The sequence below is a fragment of the Tasmannia lanceolata genome, unplaced genomic scaffold (genome assembly GCF_043159265.1).
Source record: "Tasmannia lanceolata isolate RefF3 unplaced genomic scaffold, GAP_Taslan_0.1 ptg000008l, whole genome shotgun sequence".
NCBI classification, from domain to species: domain Eukaryota; kingdom Viridiplantae; phylum Streptophyta; class Magnoliopsida; order Canellales; family Winteraceae; genus Tasmannia; species Tasmannia lanceolata.
Window position 1 is genome coordinate 50,569,392 of NW_027518685.1, and position 23,416 is coordinate 50,592,807.

The 23,416-nt window shown below is 39.0% G+C and overlaps 1 protein-coding gene across 1 annotated transcript in view; it reads right to left on the bottom strand.

The window, feature by feature from the left end:
• Window positions 1–433: 433 nt before the first annotated feature.
• The window catches only part of LOC143883638 (protein DOWNY MILDEW RESISTANCE 6-like), a 32,727-nt gene continuing 9,744 nt past the window's right edge, over window positions 434–23,416 (bottom strand). Inside the window, exons 3-4 of the mRNA XM_077386981.1 lie at window positions 953–1,277; window positions 434–858 (exon numbers count right to left, since the gene is read on the bottom strand). Of these exons, the coding sequence (XP_077243096.1) occupies window positions 607–858; window positions 953–1,277 (577 nt within the window). The 3' untranslated portion in view covers window positions 434–606. The remainder of the gene's footprint in view (window positions 859–952; window positions 1,278–23,416) is intronic.

Below are 23,416 nucleotides of genomic sequence, written 5' to 3' on the forward strand. Positions count from 1 at the left end.
CAAGATGAAAGCTTCAACACATAGAGAAAATATGGGCAAGTTGGCTCTCTTCTTCAATCACAACCTTGCACACAAGAGCTTTAATGAAGCTTCAATGGAGGTCTAGGTAGATAGTGGAGAATTTCTACCAAAATGAAGTTATGAGAATAGGCTTAGTCAATGGAAAGTAGAGAAGTAATAGCTTTGGTACGAGATATTGGGTATGGGAAAGTGGGGACTTTAATGCTAGGAAAGTGGTAGTGCGTTTAGAGTTTCAAGTAGGGTTTGAATTTGAAATAGGAAGTAGTGGGAATAGATGGGGCAAACTTGTGTGGCTCACACATGTGCAAGTTAGGCAAAAAAAAGACCAAAATGCCCATGGACACAAAATACAAATTTGTCCTCACTACATTTCTCAAAATAAAAATAAAATAAAAGCTACCCAAAAATACACTTTTAAATTTAACAAGTACTTCATATATAAGATAACAATTTCAACAGCATGTGTGCTTCCGTTACCACATCAAACACAGAGAAATAAGGTAGTAAAACATTTAGAAGTCTTATTTTGTCTCCATCATTATAGTTATTAAGAACCCAAATCCAGAATTACTCACCTCACTAAATTCATCTAGTATCTCTCTTAAAAAGCTCCAAGCTTTGTTCATCGTCCAAGTTTCTGCTCCAAAACCTCTTGTAGTACTCTTCATATGTAAAGCTCCTGTATATAGCTGGAGATACTTCGTCGGTGAGCTGCTTCGCAGGGCCGATAACAGCTTTGTTGGCGGGACAAAGGAATGATGCCACTGAAATTCTCTCCATATCAGAGTTGACAATAGCTCTGTGCCACACACTTTTGTACCTCCCATTACTCAATGCCTGCGAACACTCTTCATTCATTATATCTGTTCTAAATATAGCAGAAATCAAGCTGAAAAGAAAATACTTTAAGTTCTCCCAAAGTTAAAGTCACCTGCATTTGATCGGCTATGTTCACAACGAGTGCATTTGGGTGAGGATCAACTGCGACCCACTTGCCATTTCGCTGCACCTGCAAGCCTGCTACCTGTTGGTCTTGAAGAAGAATGGTAATGGTGTTAGGGTCTGTGTGGCCGGGTAATCCATAGGTAAGATTTGGTTCTGGACATGGTGGATAGTAGTTTATAGCCATGTGTTGCCCTTGTTCACCTAGAACCTTTTCCATATAATCCCTTTCTAGCCCTAGGCTCTCAGATATGAGTTCCAACAGTTTGAACCCGACTTGTCGAACTTCTCGGCAGTAAGTACTCACAACATCTCTGAATGGAGAAAACCAAATTTACATGCTTGAGTTTGAGGTCAGGGCAAAACCAATCTTTGTTTACAGAAAAGGATCAATTCTAGACGTAAATCGAACTTATCTAAGGATGTACCCTAAATAAATTTAATCTATGAACAGAAAGATTTTAGATTTAATTTTGTTTCATTTTTCACTTTGACCCATAAATAGAAAAGCTTTTAGATTTAATTAGTTTGTTCCCTTCTTTATGGGTGTTAGGTGCTAAGGATTTACCAGATTAAACTTAAGACTGTTTGGTGGTGGAATTGGCTAGCTAGGTACTGAAAGAAATTTGTAGGTTGGGCGAGACCTTTAATAGAATTAAACAGAATAATAAGGTGTGATCTTTGCTGATTTTCGTAAGTAATAATGATAGTAAAGCACTATTTCTAAAAGATTTTTGCTAGGGAAACCGATTTTACAACCGAGCAGGGGACCGAACAAATGGATTGTTGCCACCACAACAAAAGTGACATCATCCGTTGTATGAACGTCACCAAATAGGTGATTTCCACATGGCAACTTCTCATTGTTGGTTTCTCCCATTTCTCTTACTCTATGTTACCGTATCATTTTCCTTTCTTAAATGTATCGCTTTTCAATCTCGCCCGAAACAAAAGTAAAACATTAAACAGAGTGGAAATATGATAATTTGTATATTTTGAAGCTGAAAAGGAAGAAAGACTAGTCAGATCTAGTTGTGGTACAGAATCTTTTAGAGTGTTTTTTTTTCTTTTTCATTTCCAGCCACCAAGGCTTAATGATTAGGGCACATTTGGATACCACGAATTTTTTTTTTCACGATAAGTCAGTGTATCCAAGTGGAGATGAGGGTGAAGTCGCTAAAAATCAAGAAACAAAATCCCGGAAACTAATGTCTCTAGTGATGAGATGTGGCTAAAATTCTGAAAACAAAAAATTCTACTCAATCGGACCGACCTTTCTCTGATTTTAAGCCACATTTCATCGCTGGAAACACTAGTTTCCTGGATTTTGAGCGACTTCACCCTCATCTCCACTTGGAGACACCTATTTACAATGGAAAGAAAATTCCTGGCCACCAGTACATGGCCTTAGAGTGAAATAACCCAAATCACATCATCTTTGTGAGAAAAAAACGACTAGATGTGAGGGTTTCAATATAAAATCACGTGGCTAGAAGTGAAGTGTATTGGACCCTTTCCCCTCTTGATCTGATGGCGTGGGAATTCACGCAGAAGTAACTCCTATTTCATATTTTGCAACTTGTGGTTATCTTATTCTAATAATTTCTAACTTTTTTGAATGGAAACCAATTTCACACATTATAAAGGGAACTGATCACATAAGGGGTACTGTTATCATTTATGATAGCGCATGGCTGTCCACTAGGGAACTTCAGTTTGGATGCCGATATCATAAAGCCCGAACAAAACTTGGCTTCAGAACAATTTGGAGGAAGTTCCTCTAGTACCCTCTAATAGCGGGGGTTGTTGAAATATCAAATCCATGGCTACTTTTTATTTTCAAAAGGATTTGATATTTCCACACCCTTTGCTATTACACTATTAGTAAGGGATCTGGAGGAACTTCATTCAAACGGATCTGAAACCAAGTTTTATTCATAAACCTCACTTCGATCTGAGCAGTCAATGAGATACCAATATATGATGGTTAAAGGGAACTAGGGAGGAATCTATAAACCTCTAAATTTAATCTTAGAGGGCTGCTACCAAAACCAAATCCATTTTGTTGAAAAAGACCAAATCCTCTAAAGGGAACTCAGAGAAGACAAGGAAGTGACCACGAATCCCCACGAAATGCAAACAGCGATGTGGAAATAGTGAATTCGTTGGCCAATTTCACTTTTGTCTTTATTTCTATGTCGTAGTCCCGTCTTTGAATGGTTTTCCTTAACCTTATATTGTCTTGGGCGATTTCCCGACAGTAATTCCTCAGTCGGTTCCGCGTCATATGAATCAAATCAATAAGAGAAATGCAGCTACCTAGTGGCTCCACTCTTAGAAAATGAATAGGGGCCACAAAATGGCTCTGTGGGGCCACTTTTTAGAGAACAACCAAATGATATAAATAAGTAAAATTCTGATATGAGGTTCCTGTTATCTTCTGAAAATGTCAGCTGCGAAATGGTGTTTTGTGAAATTTTCTGTGTGCGTCAATATATATTTATATAGGGAATTGCTAGCGTCCATCGCAGAAGGCATTTTGCGGATGGCCTGTTGCATCTGAGAGCAGCCACAGCGGCTCACTTTTCAGCAGATTTTGTCTTCATTCATGAGGTGGCTGCTCTCTGGTGCAACAGGCCATCAGCTAAATGACTTTTGCGATGGAGGCTAGCAAATCCCATATTTATAAATAGTCATGGTAAAGCTAATTAATTTAAATATTTATTAAATGACCTCAAATTTGTAAAGCAAAGAAGTAAGCTGCGCGTAATGATTCCTTTTCTCTCCCTCTCACTAGCTAAAAATGCATTTATATAACGGTTAGGATCATCTTTTAGACGGTACAGATCGAATTAATGTGAGTCACTTTCAATGCTGATGCCCACAGGTCACAAAGGATAATTCATATATTTTTAAATAAATAAATGGCACAGTATGTGGTATCACACTCACAAATATCGGTAAGCAAAACTTTGTAAGTCATTGGTCATTTTTATCCATAGTGGAACAACAGCTAGCACCACTCATGACAACCCATGGTTCACGCTTCTTCCTCAACCCATGATTCATGCTTCTCCCTTTGGATTGCTCTATGATGTGTCCCATGATTTCTATTGTGCTTTCTTGTAACCAATGAACTTGTTAGGGGGTTTTGTCATTATTCCCACGTGACCCTAGATTTTTGGGTTTTGTCGTTTTATCACGTACCATTTGTGGTGCTTTCTACGATGAATATTATGAATTGGAAATAAATAGAGATCACATTTAGATTTCGAAAGACTTAAGACCTAATGAGTCTTCTTAATTCCTAGTATGACTCTTTATTCTCCCTTTGGATTGCACTATGATCTGTCTCATGATTTCTATTGTGCTCTCTTGTAACCAATGACCTTGTTGGGGGGTTTTGTCATTTTTCCCACGTGACCCTACAATTTTGGGTTTTGTCTTTTTCCCGTACCATTTGCGGGGCTTTCTATTATGAATACTATGAATAGGAGATAAATAGATACTATATTTAGATTTGGAAAGACTTAGGACCTAAAGACTTGTTAATTCGTAGTATGACTATTTATTTCATAGCTTTAGTAGGACTTAGGTCGGAAGGAGAATATAAATATATGAGGAAGGGGTTGCTGCAAACGTGTGCAGGTAAGTGACCTGCACAGATTGCAAAAACAAGGTGGGGGGCACATTTTTGGGGGGATCAGTACCATTCATATGGAAGGCACTTCCATGGATAGGGTGTGGCCCAAAAACCAGACCCATTGTATCGTCCTAACCGGCTAACCCCATGTTTCTGCTTATTTCTCTCTCTCTCTCTCTCTCTCTCTCTCTCTCTCTCTCTCCCACAAATGGCAGGGTTAGGATTGTCCAATGAGGCTGATTTTTGGGGCACACACTATCCACGGAAGGGCCTTCCAAATGAATGCTTTAGGCCCCCAAATAATGTGGCCCCACCCTGTTTTTGTGAACATGTGCAGGTAAGCTTATCTGCACACGTTTGCAGGAACCCTTTCCTCTCTCTCTCTCTCTCTCTCTCTCTCTCTCTCTCTCTCTATATATATATATATATATATATATATATATATATATATATATATATATGGGAAAAGTGAGTATGAGTGACCCCTAATTTAAGCTTATATGAGGTGACGTTAGAAACATGGTGGCCCACATTTTTTGGGTGATCCAAACCATTCATTTGATAGGCCCCGACATAGATAGGGTGTGCCCAAAAAATTGGCTCCATAGGATCATCCCAACCCTTTGAAGTGTGGAGTTAAAAATGGACGTGTATAAACCCTAACAAATTTTTCCATATTTTGCCTCCACAGTTTGAAGGGTTAGGATGATCCCATGGAGCTGATTTTTTTGTGCACACCCTATCCATATGAGGGCCTATCAAATGAATGCTTTGGATCATCCAAACAATGTGGCCCCGCCTGTCTTTGTGACCTCTACTCAGATAAGCTTATCTGAGCAGTTGTTCACAAACCATTTCCTCATATATATATATATATGTGTGTGTGTGTGTGTGTGTGTGTGTGTGTGTAGAGAGAGAAGGGTTGCTGCTAATGTTAGCAGCTAGCTTAGATGCTAACGTTAGCATAAAACAAGGTCGGGCCCACATTTTTTGGGGGATCCTAAGCATTCATCTCCAAGGCCTCATCATGGATGGGGTGTACCAATAATCAGCTTCATTGGGTCATCATAGGGTGTCCATTTGTGGGGGTGAAAATGGACAAATACTGTTTGTCCACTAATCTGCCCATTTTTTCACCCCACAAATTAACACCTTAAGAAGATCCAATGGAGCAGATTTTTAGTGGACACCCTATCCATGAAAGGGCCTTCCAAATGAATGGTTTGAATCCCCCCAACAATGTGGGCCCGACCTTATTTTATGCTAGCGTTAACAGCTAAGCTAGCTGCTACATTAGCAGCAGCCCTTTTTCATATATATATATATATATATATGTATATATATATATATATATATATGAGGAAATGGTTTGTGAGCAGAGCACACAAACCATAGGGGAGGCCACATTTTTTGGGGGATCCAAAGCATTCATTGGGAAGGCACTTCCATGGATAAGGAGTGTACCAAAAATCAGCCTTGTAGGGTCATCTTAACCCAATCAAAGGTGGTGGGGAAAATGGACAGACACTCTGTGTCCATGTTTCTGCCATATTTCCCCTCCTCAAATGGCAGAGTTAGGATGATCCTATAGGGAATGATTTTTGGTACACACCCTATCCATGGAAGGGCCATCCAAATGAATGCTTTGGATCCTCCCAAAAATGTGGCCCCCCTTATGGTTTGTGAGCTCTGCTCAGATAAGCTTATCTGTGCAGCTGCTCACAAACCGTTACATCTCTCTCTCTCTCTCTCTCTCTCTCTCTCTCTCTCTCTCTCTATATATATATATATATATATATAACGCGGTTCGTGAGCTAGCGCTTAGGCTGAGCTAGAGTTCAAAAAATACACAATCTCTATGTTGTTTGACTCATCCAACCCATTCATTCTATAGGACCTCACATAGATAGGATGTTCCATCTCTATACCATAATCCTAACCATTCAATCTATAGAAGCTCATTTTCTAGCCATCCATTTTAAACCTCCACAAATCATAACCCTAACCAGAACCTATAATCCTAACCATAACTAGAAATCATAATCCTAATCACAACCCATAAAATGAATGGGTAGGATAAGTCAAACCACTATGGGATATATGGTTTGTGAGCTAGAGCTCAGCCTGAGCTCTAGCTCACAAACCATATATCCTATAGATATATATACACACACTAGCAAAAAACCCCGTGCGATGCACGGGCCGACAAAGAATTGTATAAACCGCATCATAGGTTGATCTAAACCATCCATGTGATGGAACACAACATAAATAGGTTGTGCCCCAAATATCATTTCCATAGGCTGATCCTAGCCCTCAAATCTATAGAGGTTTCCATAATTCCTCTTCAATCGGATGGTTAAGATCACCCTATAGATTTTTTTATTAAAAAAGCATAAAGGAAGGGGGTAAGATTGAAATTATGTGGCTTTAATGGGTGCCTTTGTTAAAAAGCATAAAGGAGGTGGTAGGATTGAAAATATGTGGGTTGAATGGGTGCATTTGTTAAAAAAAGTAAAAAAAAGGGATGTGTAATTCTCATTTTAAAAAAATTCAAAAAATTCTCTTCTTTTCTCTTCTACTATATATATATATACTATTAAAAAACCCCGTGCGATGCACGGGCCGACAAAGAACAGTACGGACCTCGTCATAGGTTGATCCAAACCGTCCAATGTGATGGAACACAACATAAATAGGTTGTATCCCAAAATTTGTTTCCATAGGCTGATCCTAGCCGTCCAATCTATAGAGGTTTCCATAATTCCTCTTAAATCGGATGGTTAAGATCACCCTATAGATTTTTTATTAAAAAACCATAAAGGAGGGGGGGTAAGATTGAAATTATGTGGCTTTAATGGGTTCATTTGTTAAAAAGCGTAAAGGAGGGCGTAGGATTGAAAATATATGAGTTGAATGGGTGCATTTGTTAAAAAAAGTCAAAAAAGTGATGTGTAATTCTCGTAGAATTTTCCAAAAATTCAAAAAATTCTCTTCTTTTCTCTTCTCCTATATATATATATATATATATATATATATATATATATATATATATATGAGAAAACGGTTCCTACACATATGTGTAGAGAGTTCTCTACACACTAGCTTAAAATACAGTGGGGGCCCACATTGTTTGGGTGATCCAAGCCATCCACATTAAAGGCCCTCACATAGATAGGGTGTCTACAAAAAATCAGATCCATAGGATCATCCCAACCCTACAATTTGTGGAGGTAAAATGGATGTCTTTAAACCCTTACAAATTAGTCCATTTTTTGCCTCCACAGTTCGAATGGTTAGGATGATCCTATGGATCTGATTTTTTGTGGACACCCTATCTATGTGAGGGCCTTAAAAATGAATGGTTTGGATCACCCAAATAATGTGGCCCCCACTGTATTTTAAGCTAGTATGTAGATAACTTATCTACACATATGTGTAGGAACCGTTTTCTCTATATGAGCTAGAGCTAAGCCTGCGCTAGAGTTTAGAATACTCCATCTCCCATAGTTGTTTGACTCATCCAACCCATCCATTCTATAGCAGCTCACATAGATAGAATGTTCCTAAGAAATAATCTCCATGCCATAATCCTAACCATTCTATCTATAGGAGCATGATTTCTACCCATCCATTTTAAGCCTCCACAAATCATAACCCTAACCATAACCCATAACCCTAACCATAACCATAACCATAATCCTAACTATAACCTATAAAACTAATCAGTTGGATGACTCAAATAACTATGGGATATATGGTTTGTGAGCTCCAGCTCAGGCTGAGCTCTAGCGCACAAACCATATATATATATATATATATATATATATATATATATATATATATATATATATATATATATATAGGGGAGCAGTTCGTGAGCTAGAGCTCAGCCTGCGCTAGAGTTTAGAATACCTCATCTCCCATAGTTGTTTGACTCATCCAACCCCTCCATTCTATAGCATCTCACATAGATAGGATGTTCCTAAGAAATCATCTCCATACCATAATCCTAACCATTCGATCTATAGGAGCATAATTTCTACCCATCCATTTTAAACCTCCACAAATCATAACCCTAACCCATAACCCTAAGAAATAATCTCCATACCATAATCCTAACCATTCGATCTCGAGGCGTGGACTACAGGATGAGACCCTGCGGGCCTCTCGATCTCTATGCGAGTTGGAGAGCTCTGCTTGTGGCTCTCTCAAATATAGTGCCCTTACGGCATGAGTCTATGGCGCGTGCGATACCTCTTGATTCGGAGTAGAACTCAGAACCAAGACGTACCTGTTATTTTCTGACTTTTCATTGCACAGAGTATTTTATGGGTCCAAGCCTTAATCCTGGATGTCGACTCTTCTTTTATATTTAGGTACGTCTTGGTTCCGAGTTCTACTCTGAATCAAGAGGTATCGCACGCGCCATAGACTAATGCTATGAGAGCACTATATTTGAGAGAGCTGCAGCAGACCTCTCCAACTCGTGTGGAGATCGAGAGGCCCATGGGGTCTCATCTTGCCGTCCACGCCTCGAGATCGGGTCCCACAGGCTGGCGACTCCGCTAGGGATTTCTCCAAATTTTACCTAACTCTGTAAAAATGCCATTATTGTTAGTTTTGAAGAAATTTGGGCAAAAATTGTAAAAATGGGAACCTTATCGTTAGAAATTCAGGGGCAAAAAGGTCGTGCGTAAAAAAATGGATGCACACACTTCACTTCACGCATAACTGTTTCAGTTTTGATATTTATATGAGTCGGCCTCGGGGTAGATCCAGCCAGGACAACAGGACATCATGACCTGTGTGACATCGTTTGGGATCTATACCCAATGCTATGCAGCCTTTGGGCAATGATGCACTACGCTGTACATCGCTTAGATATTCGGGATGTACGTTGAGTTGTGCATCAGCATAGAGACCTATATTTGGGCCTTATATTGACATTATTATATTAAATATGCATATAGGACGTACATGTCTACCTAGCACATGTGAACCTAGGTTAGAGCCTCTCCTTGACCTAAGAAGTATAGAAGAGTAGTTCGCTTTATGTGGCTACTCGCTTCATCTTTTAGTACACTCACCAGTCAGTCATGAGTCAAGACCTCCTTGACTCCGCTAGAGTAGAAACTAGGAATGGTGCCCCTAGTTAAGATGTGTATATATATCTATTTATATGAATACATATTGGTTAATAGATTAGGGCCTACTTCTTAGTTAGGATCGCCTTCTTGATCTAATCAATTATTCTTATCTATGCATTCTGTGGATTATAATTAGATTATTAACTTTTTAGCCATAATATATCCTCTGATCTATTAATCATGAATCTGTTCCATCATGGATTTACCATTCTTATATCACGATCACTAGTGGATTAGTTAAATCCTGCATATCTATCTTACGAGTGTATGATTATTGCTGAGACCATAAACCTATTTAGATTATGGGTGCTTATCGTTCCTACTCTTTATACCCAAAAGAGAACATTCATATCCAAAGAAGACTTAAAGGAGTGGATTGAGGATTTCTTGAGACTCTGTTAGTTTAGGTCATATTATCACTGCCTACCTTTCTTTGACCTTCAAAGACTGTCTCTTTCTGGCATTCTAACTCAAAATATCAATAGATATGCTCAAAATTGCTCTTATCATGATTTGTATAGAATTTTTATCCTATGACTATTGATCTAGTGTGTGTGCTTCCAATTCAGAAGTCTAAGTTCAGTAAATAGTTATCCTGCCAAAAGACTAATCATTTCCAAACTCATTTGATTCAGGTAGCCTTTTGATTCACTCACTCTGCTAATACAACCTCCCATTACACTTGATTCTTACCAAATGGCTAAATCTAAGGATATGCTAATGAAGATAAGGGACATGATGAAGACCCTCTCTATGGAGGTAACAACTATGAAAGAAGAGGTGACCCATTGGAAGGCCCAAGCTAAAGGGAAATCACCAGTTTCTGAGAATTCGATTATCCTGAACCCTCCCATGATTATAAGCTCGGTTCAATCTGTGAGATCATTAGTAGATGAAGTTGATGATGTGCTACATGCCAAGGGGAAGTGTAATGTATATATGACTAAGACAGATAAGGAAAAATTATTGTTAGAAGAGTTTGGAATATTAGATCTTGATCATGAAAATAAGAGGGTTCAGGAAAAAAAATCGACCTTAATGACTATGTCATTTTCCCAGATGTTACTTTGCCCCCTGAATTTGAAGTTCCTGAGTTCGACATATATGATGGGGTGGGATGTCCAAGGAGTCATTTGAGGTCATACATTCCTTTGCTAGAAATGAAAGGCCTATCTCCAGAACAAATGGCTAAGTTGTTCCCATTCTCTTTAACTGGTCTGGCTAGAAAATGGTTCTTCACTCTGAACCCAAAGGATATTACAAGTTTGGGGGATCTAGTTGAAAGGTTCTTTGATAAATTTTCCTCTGAAAATATAGAGGAAATCATCCATTATGAGCAGAGGTCATCCAAGTAGAAACCGGATGGAGGGAAGCCCTATACTGCCTCAAAGGAAGTAAACCATATTGGAACTTCTCGTCAACCTTTAAGGAAATCTTTTGCTCCAAAGGAAAAACTAGCAAAGAAGCATGGAAGAGAATTTTTCAGATTACCCTGTACACATGCAGCTGCCTTTAAGAAGCTAGTTAGATGGGGAAAATTAACCTTACCTCAATGTTCAAACCCTTTGAGAAACTCAGTGAATTAGGATGGTGGTGAGGACTATTGTTTGTACCATCAGTGTCTCGGCCATAGAACCGGTTATTGTGTAGCGTTGAGACACAAGATCCAGAACTTAATAGACCAGGACCACTTTGTTCTTCATGAACTCTGTACTTCTCGAAAACTTGTACCAAAACCCGTGTCAAAGCCTGTGCCAAAACTTGCGCCGAAGAGTGCTTCATACATCTTGAGGTTTGATGAAACTGATGAGCCCATTTCGCCTTCCACAAAACCAAACAGTCTTACCCCTATCACCTCGGGGCCGAGTGTGCCGAAATGTGCTCCCTATATTCTAAGACTTGATAAAACTGATGAACCTATCATCCCAGGGCCGAGTGTGCCAAAATGTGCTCCGTACATCTTGAGAATTGATGAAACTGATGAGCCTATTCATTCCCTCACGAAGCAGACCATTCTTACCCATACCCCAGTGCCGGGAGGTAAAATAACTATGAAAGGAAAAGAGCCAGAGTTTGCGATTCCAGAAAGTTCCATCATATCCAAGAAGACTTCGATGATGCCAGAGAATGAAGATCAATGCAAGCCAGGTCATCCAGACTTTGTGGGATTACCCTTTCCTAGATTCCTACTTCAGGATCGAACTCTGTAGTCATTATCATGGAGGAAGGCGTGTTCCCTGTGAACTTTCAGTGCCAATTCCTTGCCTCAGTATAAGTGTCAAGTTCTTCAAGATTTGTTTTGTCAAGTGTATACCAACTCTGGTGTTCAAAGTTGCTAAGTCTTAGTGTGTGGAGGTCAAAAGTATGTCATGTCCGTCAGTCTTTCCAATTCAAAGTCAGTGTTTTTTTCCTGTTAAATCTGATATCATTGAGGCGCGTCACAAAATTACTGATGTACTTAAAGTCTTCAATTCAATAAAATCTGATTCCAGTGTTATTGAAATTTTTTGATTCACTCTTGGATCTAATGTTTAAACAAATTAAGACACCCTCCTCGGATGAGGATGCAGACGAAATTCCCCTCGAGATCTGAAAGATGGTCAAATGAGAGGAAGAGCGTCGAGCATAGCCACTTAAAGAAGAAATCAAAGCTATCGATAATGGTATCGAAATTTGAAACTCGGAAAAGATAGATTGGCAAAACCTTATCTCCCAAGGAGCAGGAAGAATTGATCACCCTATTTAGAGGAGTTCAGGGTAGTCTTGCTTGATCCTATAAGGATAAACCGGGAGAATGTCCTGGTGTGGTGCAATGCAAGACTCCATCAGCTTTAGACTTCAGGTCGAAAAGTAGAAATTCTAGAGAGATGAGCATCAGGCATCCAGTGGAGTTTATGAGAATATTGAGAGAAGACTTTCAGATAATGAAGTCATGTTTACAAGATATGTGCCCTAAAAAAAGAGAAGAACACTTGGGCTACATATTTTCAAAGAGATTCCGAGTTAGAGTATTCCAGGAGTAAGGACATTCCCAATGTCAGAAAGCAAAAGAGAATATGAGGGAAAGACAAAGAGGAGAATGGAATGTGTCCCTATGTCAGCTCCTTAGGAATATCAAAGACCCAGATGATGGGGTCAATGAGATAGATTGAATAGGTAAATTGTCTTCAATATTTGGAGACTGCTGAGAGTTGTAGAATCTTGAACACCAATTCAAGATCTCCGAGATCAAAATTGAGCATCATGGTTGAAGTCTTGCCTACAAATACCGCCAGACTCCTCGACAAAAAGATTCAAAGCCATTGAACCTTAATAATTGAAAAGCTTGGATGCCAACACTCTAGGAGGCCATCCTTGGACGTTTGAACCTAAAAGCCAAAATCCTAAAGTCTGAAAATCCGTGTATAAACCCCTTGAGTCGAAAAGCAAAAATCTAACAGTTCTTTCAAAACACATAATAAACCAGGGACATTTTTGCACCCGAAATACGTCAGACCTGATCTCCAACTCTTCAGGGGTACGTAGGCAACCTGATCAATTCAGGTTCGGTCAACCTTTGCGATAAAGACCAAAATATTCCCATTTCAACCTTTGAGGTAAAAGCCAAATCATTCTCTTCCAAACCACAAAAAACGAACTACACAGATCTAATCCTCTATTTTTTGGGTACCTAGGCAATCTGGCTAGATCAGATCCGGTCCAAATCCTAAGATCCAAAAAAATATCCTACCCTTTTGAACCCAACGTCACCTAGAAAGTCCTTCTGGTGAAACAACTAAAGGTTCAAGGAGAACAAAAACAGAATATAAAAGAGAAAACTGAGAGTCTAAAGACCTGCTAGGTTGAAAACCTGAAAGAGCGGCCTAGAGAAATGTGAGAGTCATGTATTTGCTAAACCAAAGGGGTTGGCTTATGCAAAAGAAAGGGTAGCGGTCTGCTGGATTGAACACTTGAGAAGGGAATCCAGTCAGGGACAAAGACTTGAAATAAAGAGTGAGCTAATGAGATGCAGAAGGAGTTCCTCAGTCATGAAGAATTGCAGAGTTTGAGTAGTGCAAGAAATCCAGGCAATAGTTGAGATAAGTGGTCTGCTAGACCGAAAACCTGGAAAAGCAACAGTTCTTACTTCTTGCAATGAGCGAATCAAGGAGATGGAGAATCAATCTCTAAATAGGGCAGAATCCCAGAATCTAAGTAGTGTCGGCAAGACTTACATGATACTTTTCTAAGCTAGAGGCATCGAAACTATGCAATCTGAAGGGGGTAATAACCATGACGAAAATACCAATGGAAAAAATTAGAGCCTCTTAACATGGTCTTTGAAATTACTCTGAAAGCGACTATCCTTACCATAAAAAATGACACATCAGATCTGAGAGTGAATAAAAAGTTAGTCGAGTTTCATTGAATAATCTAAATCTTCTTTGGTTGAGTCCGTAGAAGTTTGTTCCTCATTCATATTCGTTTTCTTTCAAGGTCCAAAGTTGTATGGCACTGGAGAGAATGGGTATATACCTTCCGAGATGAACAACAAAACAGAGTAGATCCTGGTTTAAGAATCAAAGAAGGGCAAGTGATATATTGTTCAAACCTGCCAAAGACATCAAACCTCAAACAGAGAGCAGTTAAAGAAGCAATCCTCAGATTCAGTCATTGTGGAGATTGTCTTACCCATATACTAGAGAAAGAACCCATGCAAATTCAAAATTTTCTTACCTATCCTGGTTCTGCTTTCTTAAGACTTTTGTCATGGAAGTACATCATATTAGGAGCATCTTTTATTACCTGGTTTATCAGGTCATAAAAGATGTCAAACACACAATGGTGACTGGGATAGCTATTCTCAGCAGATAGAGATAAGAGAAGCTTGAACACATTTCTTTGAGTCAAATTTCTCAATTAAAACCAATCTTTAGCAAAGTCAATGTACAGAAAATTAATTCCCCAACAGAGTCGCCAGCCTGTGGGACCCGATCTAGAGGCGTGGACGGTGGGATGAGACCCCACCAGACACGGACATGTTATTTTATAGTTATCCATTGCACAAAGTATTTTATAGGTTCCAGGCCTTAATCCTGGATGGCGACTCTTCTTTTATATTTTGGTACGTCTTGGTGCCGAGTTCTACTCTGAATCAAGAGGTATCACACGCGCCATAGACTGATGCTGTGAGGACATTATATTTGAGAGAGCCGCAGCGGAGCTCTCTAACTCGTGCGGAGATCGAGAGGCCCGCGGGGTCTCATCTCGCCGTCCACGCCTCGAGATTGGGTTCCACAAACCATAATCCTAACTATAACCTATATAACTAATCAGTTGGATGACTCAAACAACTTTGGGATATATGGTTTGTGAGCTCTAGCTTAGGCTAAGCTCTAGCGCACAAACCATATATCCTATATATATATATATATATATATATATATATATATATATATATATATATATATATATATATATATATATATATATATAGAGAGAGAGAGAGAGAGAGAGAAGAGTTTCTACACACTAGTGTAGATAAGTTATCTACATACTAGCTTAAAATATAGCGGGGGCCACATTGTTTGGGTGATCCAAAGCATTCATTTGATGGGCCCTCACATACATAGGATGTGCCCAAAAAATCTGCTCCATAGGATCATTCTAACCATTCGAACAGTGGACGCAAAAAATGGGCAAATTTGTGAAGGTTTATACACGTCCATTTTACCTCCTCAAATTGTAGGGTTAGGATGATCCTATGGAGTTGATTTTTTGGGCACACCTTATCAATGTGAGGGCCCATCAAATGAATGCTTTGGATCACCCAAACAATGTGGTCCCCGTTGTATTTTAAGCTAGTGTGTAGATTACTTATCTACAGTAGTGTGTAGAAACTCTTTTCTCATATATATATATATATATATATATATATATATATATATATAGAGGAATAAGAGTGTGCGCTCGACCGCACCAAGCTTAGGTGCGGTCGAGGGCCAAAAACTCATGTGGGCCCACATTGATAGGATGGCCCAAAGCATTCATTTGCAAGACCCCATCATAGATAGGGTGTTGTAGACACCCCATTTTGACCGGACCCAAGTTCGCTATGCTTGGCATGTAGACACCCCATTTTGCTCTGCCTTAAGAAATTAGGTTTTTTTTTCCATCGGTTTTCCAATGTCTTTCCTTCCCGCGTCCGTTTGTTACATTTCTAAATATTTTTGGTCGTTTCCGCCATGTTTCGCACTTTTCCGTTAAGTGTTGAGAGAGATTATTCCCAAGAATTCGAGCAAGAGAGAATTTAGATCCGATTGATGGGCCCGTCTTGAGCATTTGTTTAGATTTGGATCAAACAGGGTGGCCCGCGCATTGTTTTAGTGAAAAATGAGTTTTGAACCTACTTCGATCCAACACCTAAAGATGATCATCAAGAGAACGGTCAAGATCTCAGAGAAGTCGTTTTAACAACCAATTTTGTTACGATCATCAGGTTGAGTTACTCGGATCAGCCCATTGAAATGATTTAGGAGGACACAACATACTTAGGTAGGGGACCCATCAATTGGATGGTCTGGATCGTCATAGAGGAATGATTTAAGGGGGCACAACCAATTTACATTGCGACCCACCATTTGAACGGTCAAGATCATCAATTGTCGCCCATCAAATGGACGGTTCGGATCATCAAATGGGAGTGATTTAAAAATGGGGTAACATATTCACATTTTGATCTATTGGATGGCTTGGATCAGCCCATAGGATTGATTAGCGGAGCACAAATTAAATCACATTGTCGCCCATCAAATGAACGGTTCCGATCATACTTTGGAGTGGGGCATATGATTTTATGCACAATTGGGAATTTGGTCACATATGGGACCCATTTGGATTATCTTTTACCTACTCAAAAGGACTTTAAAAAACATGCATGGGGCCACACACATGTCAAAATTCAATGTCCACAATGGTGGCCACCTACCATGGAATATGTCCACAATGGTGGCCACCTACCATGGAATAAGTCCACAATGGTGGCCACCACCCTCCCATTCCTTTGCTATAAATGGTTCAATGAGGGTGAGTAAGAGGAGAAGAACTCATTTCTCTTCTATCATGTGTTCTAACAAAGTTGCTATGTGGGGTTGAAAAGAAAAAAGAAAGAAAAAGAAACAAGAAAAGAAGAAAAAGAAACAAAAAAGAAAAAAAACAAAGAAGAAAGCGGAAGCGATCGCACATAGGCGGGATCTTCGAGTTTTTTTTTCGGCTTTTGATTCGGCGAGGAACTCATCACAGGTAGGTACACTGTTTTCGGAATTGTTTAGAATTATTTGGTATATTTTCGGATTTTTGTATGATTTTTAACGAAGAAAACTAAAAGATATACTAAACAGATTCCAAAAATAATGAAATTTCGTGGGAAAATAATATGATAATGATACATTCTACCATGAATTTGTGAGCATTTTTGGATTTTGTTTGGTATATTATTTTATGCATTCTTTGAAAATTATCAGATTTTGGGAGAATTGTTACTGATGTCAAATCACAGATACAATTCTCCAAATTTTTACAGTAGTCTTAAATTCTATACTTCTTGCTTCTGTAAAAGTTTCAAGTGATTTTGATCTTGTTTCATATGAGCTGTAGTCTTAATTCATAATCTGGTTTGACATTTGAAAAATCCGAAACTGATAGTAAATAGTTTTCTAAATTCATGAAAATCTCACAGCATGCTATTTTCACTTATATCTTACTACTGTAGAAATTTCATGGAATTTAGATTTCTATTTCTAGTAGTTTCTGTGTTATTTTTGCAATCTGGTCAATTAATTTTTAAATCCAAATTAAATATGAGTTTAATGTAATAATCTATAAAAATATTCCAGTAAGTTACATCTCATCATATCTTGTTGCTGGAGAAGTTTCAACTCATTTTGAGTTCGTTTGCAACAACTTCACTTGTAAAATCACTCATATGGTTAAAAATTGGTAAAATCCATTAAAAAAATAAAAATTAAGTGAAAATCATCTTAAAATCTCTAAAGCACCTTCATCTTTGTGTGTGTTTGGGAGACCCGCCCGGTCTCATTCTCTCGTTAGTCCTCTTTGTGCGCCGTTTGGTTTTGGAAGAACGCCCTACTCGGCTTGGCTTCATACCCCTACCCTTATGGGTATTGGGTTGCACATTTGTTGCACCCTAGGGCTAGGTAGCTGTCCGGCCCGGCTGGGTGTTTTACCTCTGCCAAATGTGCAAATTCGTGTTTCCTTTTCTTTTAGAGAGTCTTTGACTCATCTATCCTTTAGTTGGTGTTATTGGAGTCTTTGACTCATGTTTCTATTTCTTTTAGAGAGTCTTTGACTCATTCGTTCTTTTGTTGTACAACTAGGAAGTCTTTGACTCATTGGTTCTTCTGTTGGCGTTATTTGGGAGTCTTTGACTCATTCCTCCTCTAAGTTGTAGTATTAGAGAGTCTCTGACTCATTTGTTCCCCTCTTTAGTGTTGTTAGTTCGGAGTTTCTCCTTTAGAGTTGTTGATTACTTCGCTTTTGATTAGAGGCTAACTCAGTCTTATTAGAGCTTTGCTTGCTTAGGATCTTGGACCATTTTCTCTCTTCTTGGGACGCTATCTTTCTTGTTGTGGTTTGTCTCTTTGAGACGCTAGTTGCTTATTCGGGGTTTCCCCTTTTGCTTTAGGGCTTTGCCCTAGTTTGTGGTATTACTCGCGTGTTCCCTTTAAGATTAAAAATATTTTAAGGTCCTGAGCATTGGAAAAGCTATAAAATCCAAAAAACATTAGAAATTTAAAACTCAAAAAACATTTGAAAACATCAAAAACCTTAAAAAAAATCTAAAGTGTTGAGTGTTTCTTTTAGAAGCGTATTAGGCGAGTTCGATTTTCGAACTACGTTGGCTTGATCCTCTTCCGAGGTACGTAGTGCAGCTTGGGATTTATATCCCAAGTCCAGCCAAACTTTTTTGTAAATAATATTTTAAACTTTCTTCAAAAACCTTTAAAATCTTGTTTTCAAAAGATCTTCCTCTAGAGTTAGGAGTTTCTCCTAGATAGAGAGTTTAGAGTTAGGGTTTTTCTTTTGATAGGTTGTTTGATTGTTTGATTGTTTGTTTCAGAGTTAGGGGTCTGTCCTAGAGTTATAGGAGCGCCTCCGTCCGGTCAGTCGGCGATCCATATTGCCGAGTGATGACTAGAGTAGGATACGCTAGTCCACCCTTTGTTTTTCTTAGGAAATACAGCCTAGTCACACATAGGTTGTAATAACCACCTGCATTAGGCTAGGGCTAATCTGCATTTAGTTAGGGCATATAGGGTGTCCTAAAATTCACAATTCACTGGAATTTAAATAATCGTACAATAAACTTTAATAATTGGTCCGGTCTTTTAGATCGAGTCTAGGATAGAAGTCTAGGTGTCTTAGGCATCCTAGCTTAGAATAGGCGCGAAGAACTACGTTGCCTTGATTCTCGTGGAGGCGGGGATACGTAGGCTTCTTTGGATGAATACCAGACCATCTGAGGACTCGGGCTAATCACTTTTAAAACTGTTGAAACGATCAAATCACTTAGGATTTTCCATGAAATTAGAATTTTAGGAGAACTTTCACTTAGATTGAATCCAAACCAATTAAGAAATCAAGATACACATTTAGGATTCACATTGAAATTAGATCATAGGATGCATGTCACATAGTTCGCACATTAACAGAGAGTTGAATGAGCCATTTAAAATGAATTTAAAAGAGTTAACTTTTGGAATTGAAGACCGATTATCGGGCAGGAATGGTGCATGTGGTGGATAAATCCCCATACCTTCCATTCTTGTAACCAGGTAGCGAGTCTAGATTTCTGGTTAATTATGGGTCCTAGATCCCACATCTAGGTGGCGACTCTGTCAGTCTCTTTTGTGTGGAATTCGGATTGCCTTAGTGATCCCAAGTTCACATAAAAGACGAATTAAAATCAATAATGAAAGGCACACGCCAATCGCGTGGGTACGAGAGACCAAGGGATAGTGCGCGGCGGCTCGCGCCCCACGCCCCTCTCGCGGGATCGGGGTCCCACAGACTGGCGACTCTGCTGGGGATAACCTAACTTCATTACAATTCCAAAGGATTACTCATTTGAATCTATTTCAACTGGCTCATGAAAACTCTATCTCTTTTATGCTTGTTAGATTAGTTTGTATGCTTTATTTTCTCATCACATTTACTCAAACTTAATCTAACAAAACCTGAAGGCATCATAGATTGCGCGAACTTATTGCACACACTTACATCACTTTCATCTAAACCCCTGCATCTCACATGCACACACGTCCTATTTTAGGAACCCGGAGTGTTATCTAGCATGGTTGACTGGGATTTCATCACCTGGTGCCTCTGTGCTAGAGAAGCATTCCACCCTTAGCCTAGTACCTTTATGGTACGTAAACGGATCTCTTGTTCACGTACTGATACGCCGGACACTGGTACAGTATATCGAACATGGATTCGCGCTAAGGGAACTCTTGGCCTTACCCCTAGATTAACCCACACATGCATGTAGTATACGAACACATGTGCATCACGTGTGTGAGCCTAGTTTAGGATATCTTACCCATTTGTGTCTAGATTAGGCCGTAGTCCATCTTTCAATGGCTACGATCGGTCCTAGGTACACAAACAAAGTCATGAGTCGAGATCCTCTCTCCACTCCGCTGGATTAGGGTTAGGATTGATGCCTTCAGGTAACACTGATAAAATGTGCGAAGATTAAAAAAAACTTTTCCTTTGGGGTTAGGATGTAAATCCCATTCATTTCCAAAGATCTCATAGGATTAGTCATTCATGATCCATCCGTTGAAAGCAATCTTATGCTATCTCATCTCATCTTGATCTAATCATATTGATCTACAGTTGTTGATATCCATCATTCAGATTTTAGATCTGGCCCTTGACTCTACTTTTGTCATTCTTATGGCCATGGTCTACTATCTGAGCCATTGATTTTTCATTGATCAATGTTTACCTATCATATATCTTTTACCCTTGGATCATATCGAAATCATTGATGGAAAAGTTTGATCTTACCTGTATTCTTTGAGTGCATGATCGTTGCTGAGATCGAAACTTATTCTGATTAGGGATGTTTATCGTTCCTGACTCTTTCATTCCCAAAAGAAGAACGGTTATACCCAAAGAACATCTTAAGGAATAGATTGAGGATTCTTTCCAAATTAACATACCCGTTGATGTATTTCAAGATTACTCTTTTCTCTATTTGTTTAGAATTTTTATCCCATGACTATTGAGATAGTGTGATTGCTTCTAAGTCAAAAGTCTGTGTTCAACAAAAAGCCCTTCTTCCAAAAGACTGACCATTTCTGAATTCATTCGATACATCAGTCTATTGCTTTACCCACATTGTCAGCATAAGCCTTTTGTTGCCCCATTTAACCTAGACCTTGTGGAGTTGCCTTTTCTGGGATTCCTACTTCGGGATCGAACTTTATAATTATCATTATCATGAAGAAAGGTGTATCACCTATAAACTTTCAGTGCCGGTTCACTACCTTTGAAGAAGTGTCCTGTGTCTTTAGATTTGTCTTTCATTAAGTGTACATCAACTTTCTTCTCTCGAACTTGGAAAAGTTCAATTATGTTGATGTTAAAAAACGAAAAGAAAATGTGTCATGTCAATCAGTCTTTCTCGTTCAGAGTTGGTGTTTAGCTTTTTGATTAAATTCAATGTAGAGCCTACTGAGGCGCGTTCAAAGTCATCTATGTACTTCAAAGTATTTCAATTCAATAAAGCATTTGAGTCTGTATCTTCAAATTTTTATGATTCACTCTTGGATTAAATGTTTAAAACAACTACAAGACCCCCTTCTCGGATGAGAATGCAGACGAAATTCCCCTCGAGATCTGAAAGATGGTCAAACGAGAGGAAGAGCGTCGAGCATAGCCACTTGAAGAAGAAATCGAAGCCATTGATAGTGGTATCAAAATTCGAAACTCGAGAAAGATGGAGTGGCAAAACTTTATCTCCCGAGGAACGCAAAGAATTGATAAACCTGTTTAGAGGGGTTTGAGGTAGTCTTGCTTGATCCTATAAGGATAAACCAGGGGAATGCCCTGTCGTTGAGCAAAGCAAGACTTCATCTGCTTTAGACATCCAGTTGAAGAGTAAAATTTTAAAGAGATAAGCATCAGACATCCTGTGGAGCTGATGAAATACTGAGAGAAGATTTTCGGATAAGGAGTGGTGGAATCTTGAGCATAAATCCAAGATCTTTGAGACGAGAGTGGAGCACAGTGGTTGAAGTTTTGCCTGACATGCCGTCAGACTCCTAGAAAATTTTTTAAGCCTTTGAACCTTAAGCAAAAGAGCTTATACATCAAATACATCAGGAGGCCATCCTTGGGCGTTTGAACTTTTATAGCCAAAATCCTAACGTTTTAAAATCCTTTTGAGAACCCTTTGGGCCAACAATTTAAAGCCAATGTTTCTTTTCAAACACATTATAAACCCGGGGCATTTATGCACCCGAACTACGTCGGACCTGATCCTCATTTCTTCAGGGGTACGTAGGCAACTTGATTAATTCAAGTTCGGTCAAACCTTGGGATAAAATCCCTTTTCAAAATCTTGAAGCTAAATGCTAAACCATCCTTTGAAAAATCCCAAAGCGAACTACGCGGATCTGATCCTCCATTTTTTGGGTACGTAGGTAGTCTGGCTAGACCAGATTCGGTCCAAATCCTTAGAACCTTAGGTATTCAACCATTTTGAACCCAAGCCCACCTAGAAAGTCCTACCGGTGAAATAAGCAAAGGTTCGAGGCAAATGAAAAGAAAAACAGAAAGAAAAGAATGAGAGTCTGAAGATCCGCTAGGTTGAAAACCCGAAAGGGCGGCCTAGAGAAAGGTGAAAGTCGTTTTTCTTGCTAAGTCAACAAGCAAAATGATTGACTTATCAGAAGGTAAGGGTAGTGGTATGCTGGATTGAAAACTTGAAGAAACAATCTAGTCAGAGGCAAATACTTCCCATGAAAAGTTGAGTTGAATAGAAGCAGAAGGAGGTCCTCAGTTACGTAGAATTCCCAAGTTTGAGTACAAGCAAAAATTGAGATAAGTAGTCTTTTAGACTGAAAGCTTGGAAAGCAAAAGTTGAGATAAGTGGTCTTTTAGACTGAAAACTTGGAAGACATTAATTTTGACTTCTTCCGAAAAGACAAATCAAGGAGACAGAGAAGCAACCTCTACACAGGGCAGGATCCTGGAATCCGAGTAGTGTCGACAAGACTTGCTTTGATATCTTTTTTTAAACTAGGGGCATTAAGACTGAGCAATCCGAAGGGGTTAATAACCATGACGGAAATCCCGATGGAGGAAACTAGAGCCTCTTGACATGGTTTTCAAGAGTACTCTAAGAGTGCCTAGCCTTACCATAATAAAATAACACATTTTATCTAAGGGTGAATCAAAAGTGAGTCAAGTCCCTTGAGTAATTTGAGTCTTCTTTGATTGAGTCATTGGAAGTCTTGGTCTTATTTTTATCATTTTTTTCTCTCTCAATGTCCGAAGTGTTTGGCACTGGAAGAGCGAGAGTATACATTTTTAAATGTGAAGAAAATTCAGAGTAGATCCTGGTTTAGAAATCAAGGAAAGGGCAAGA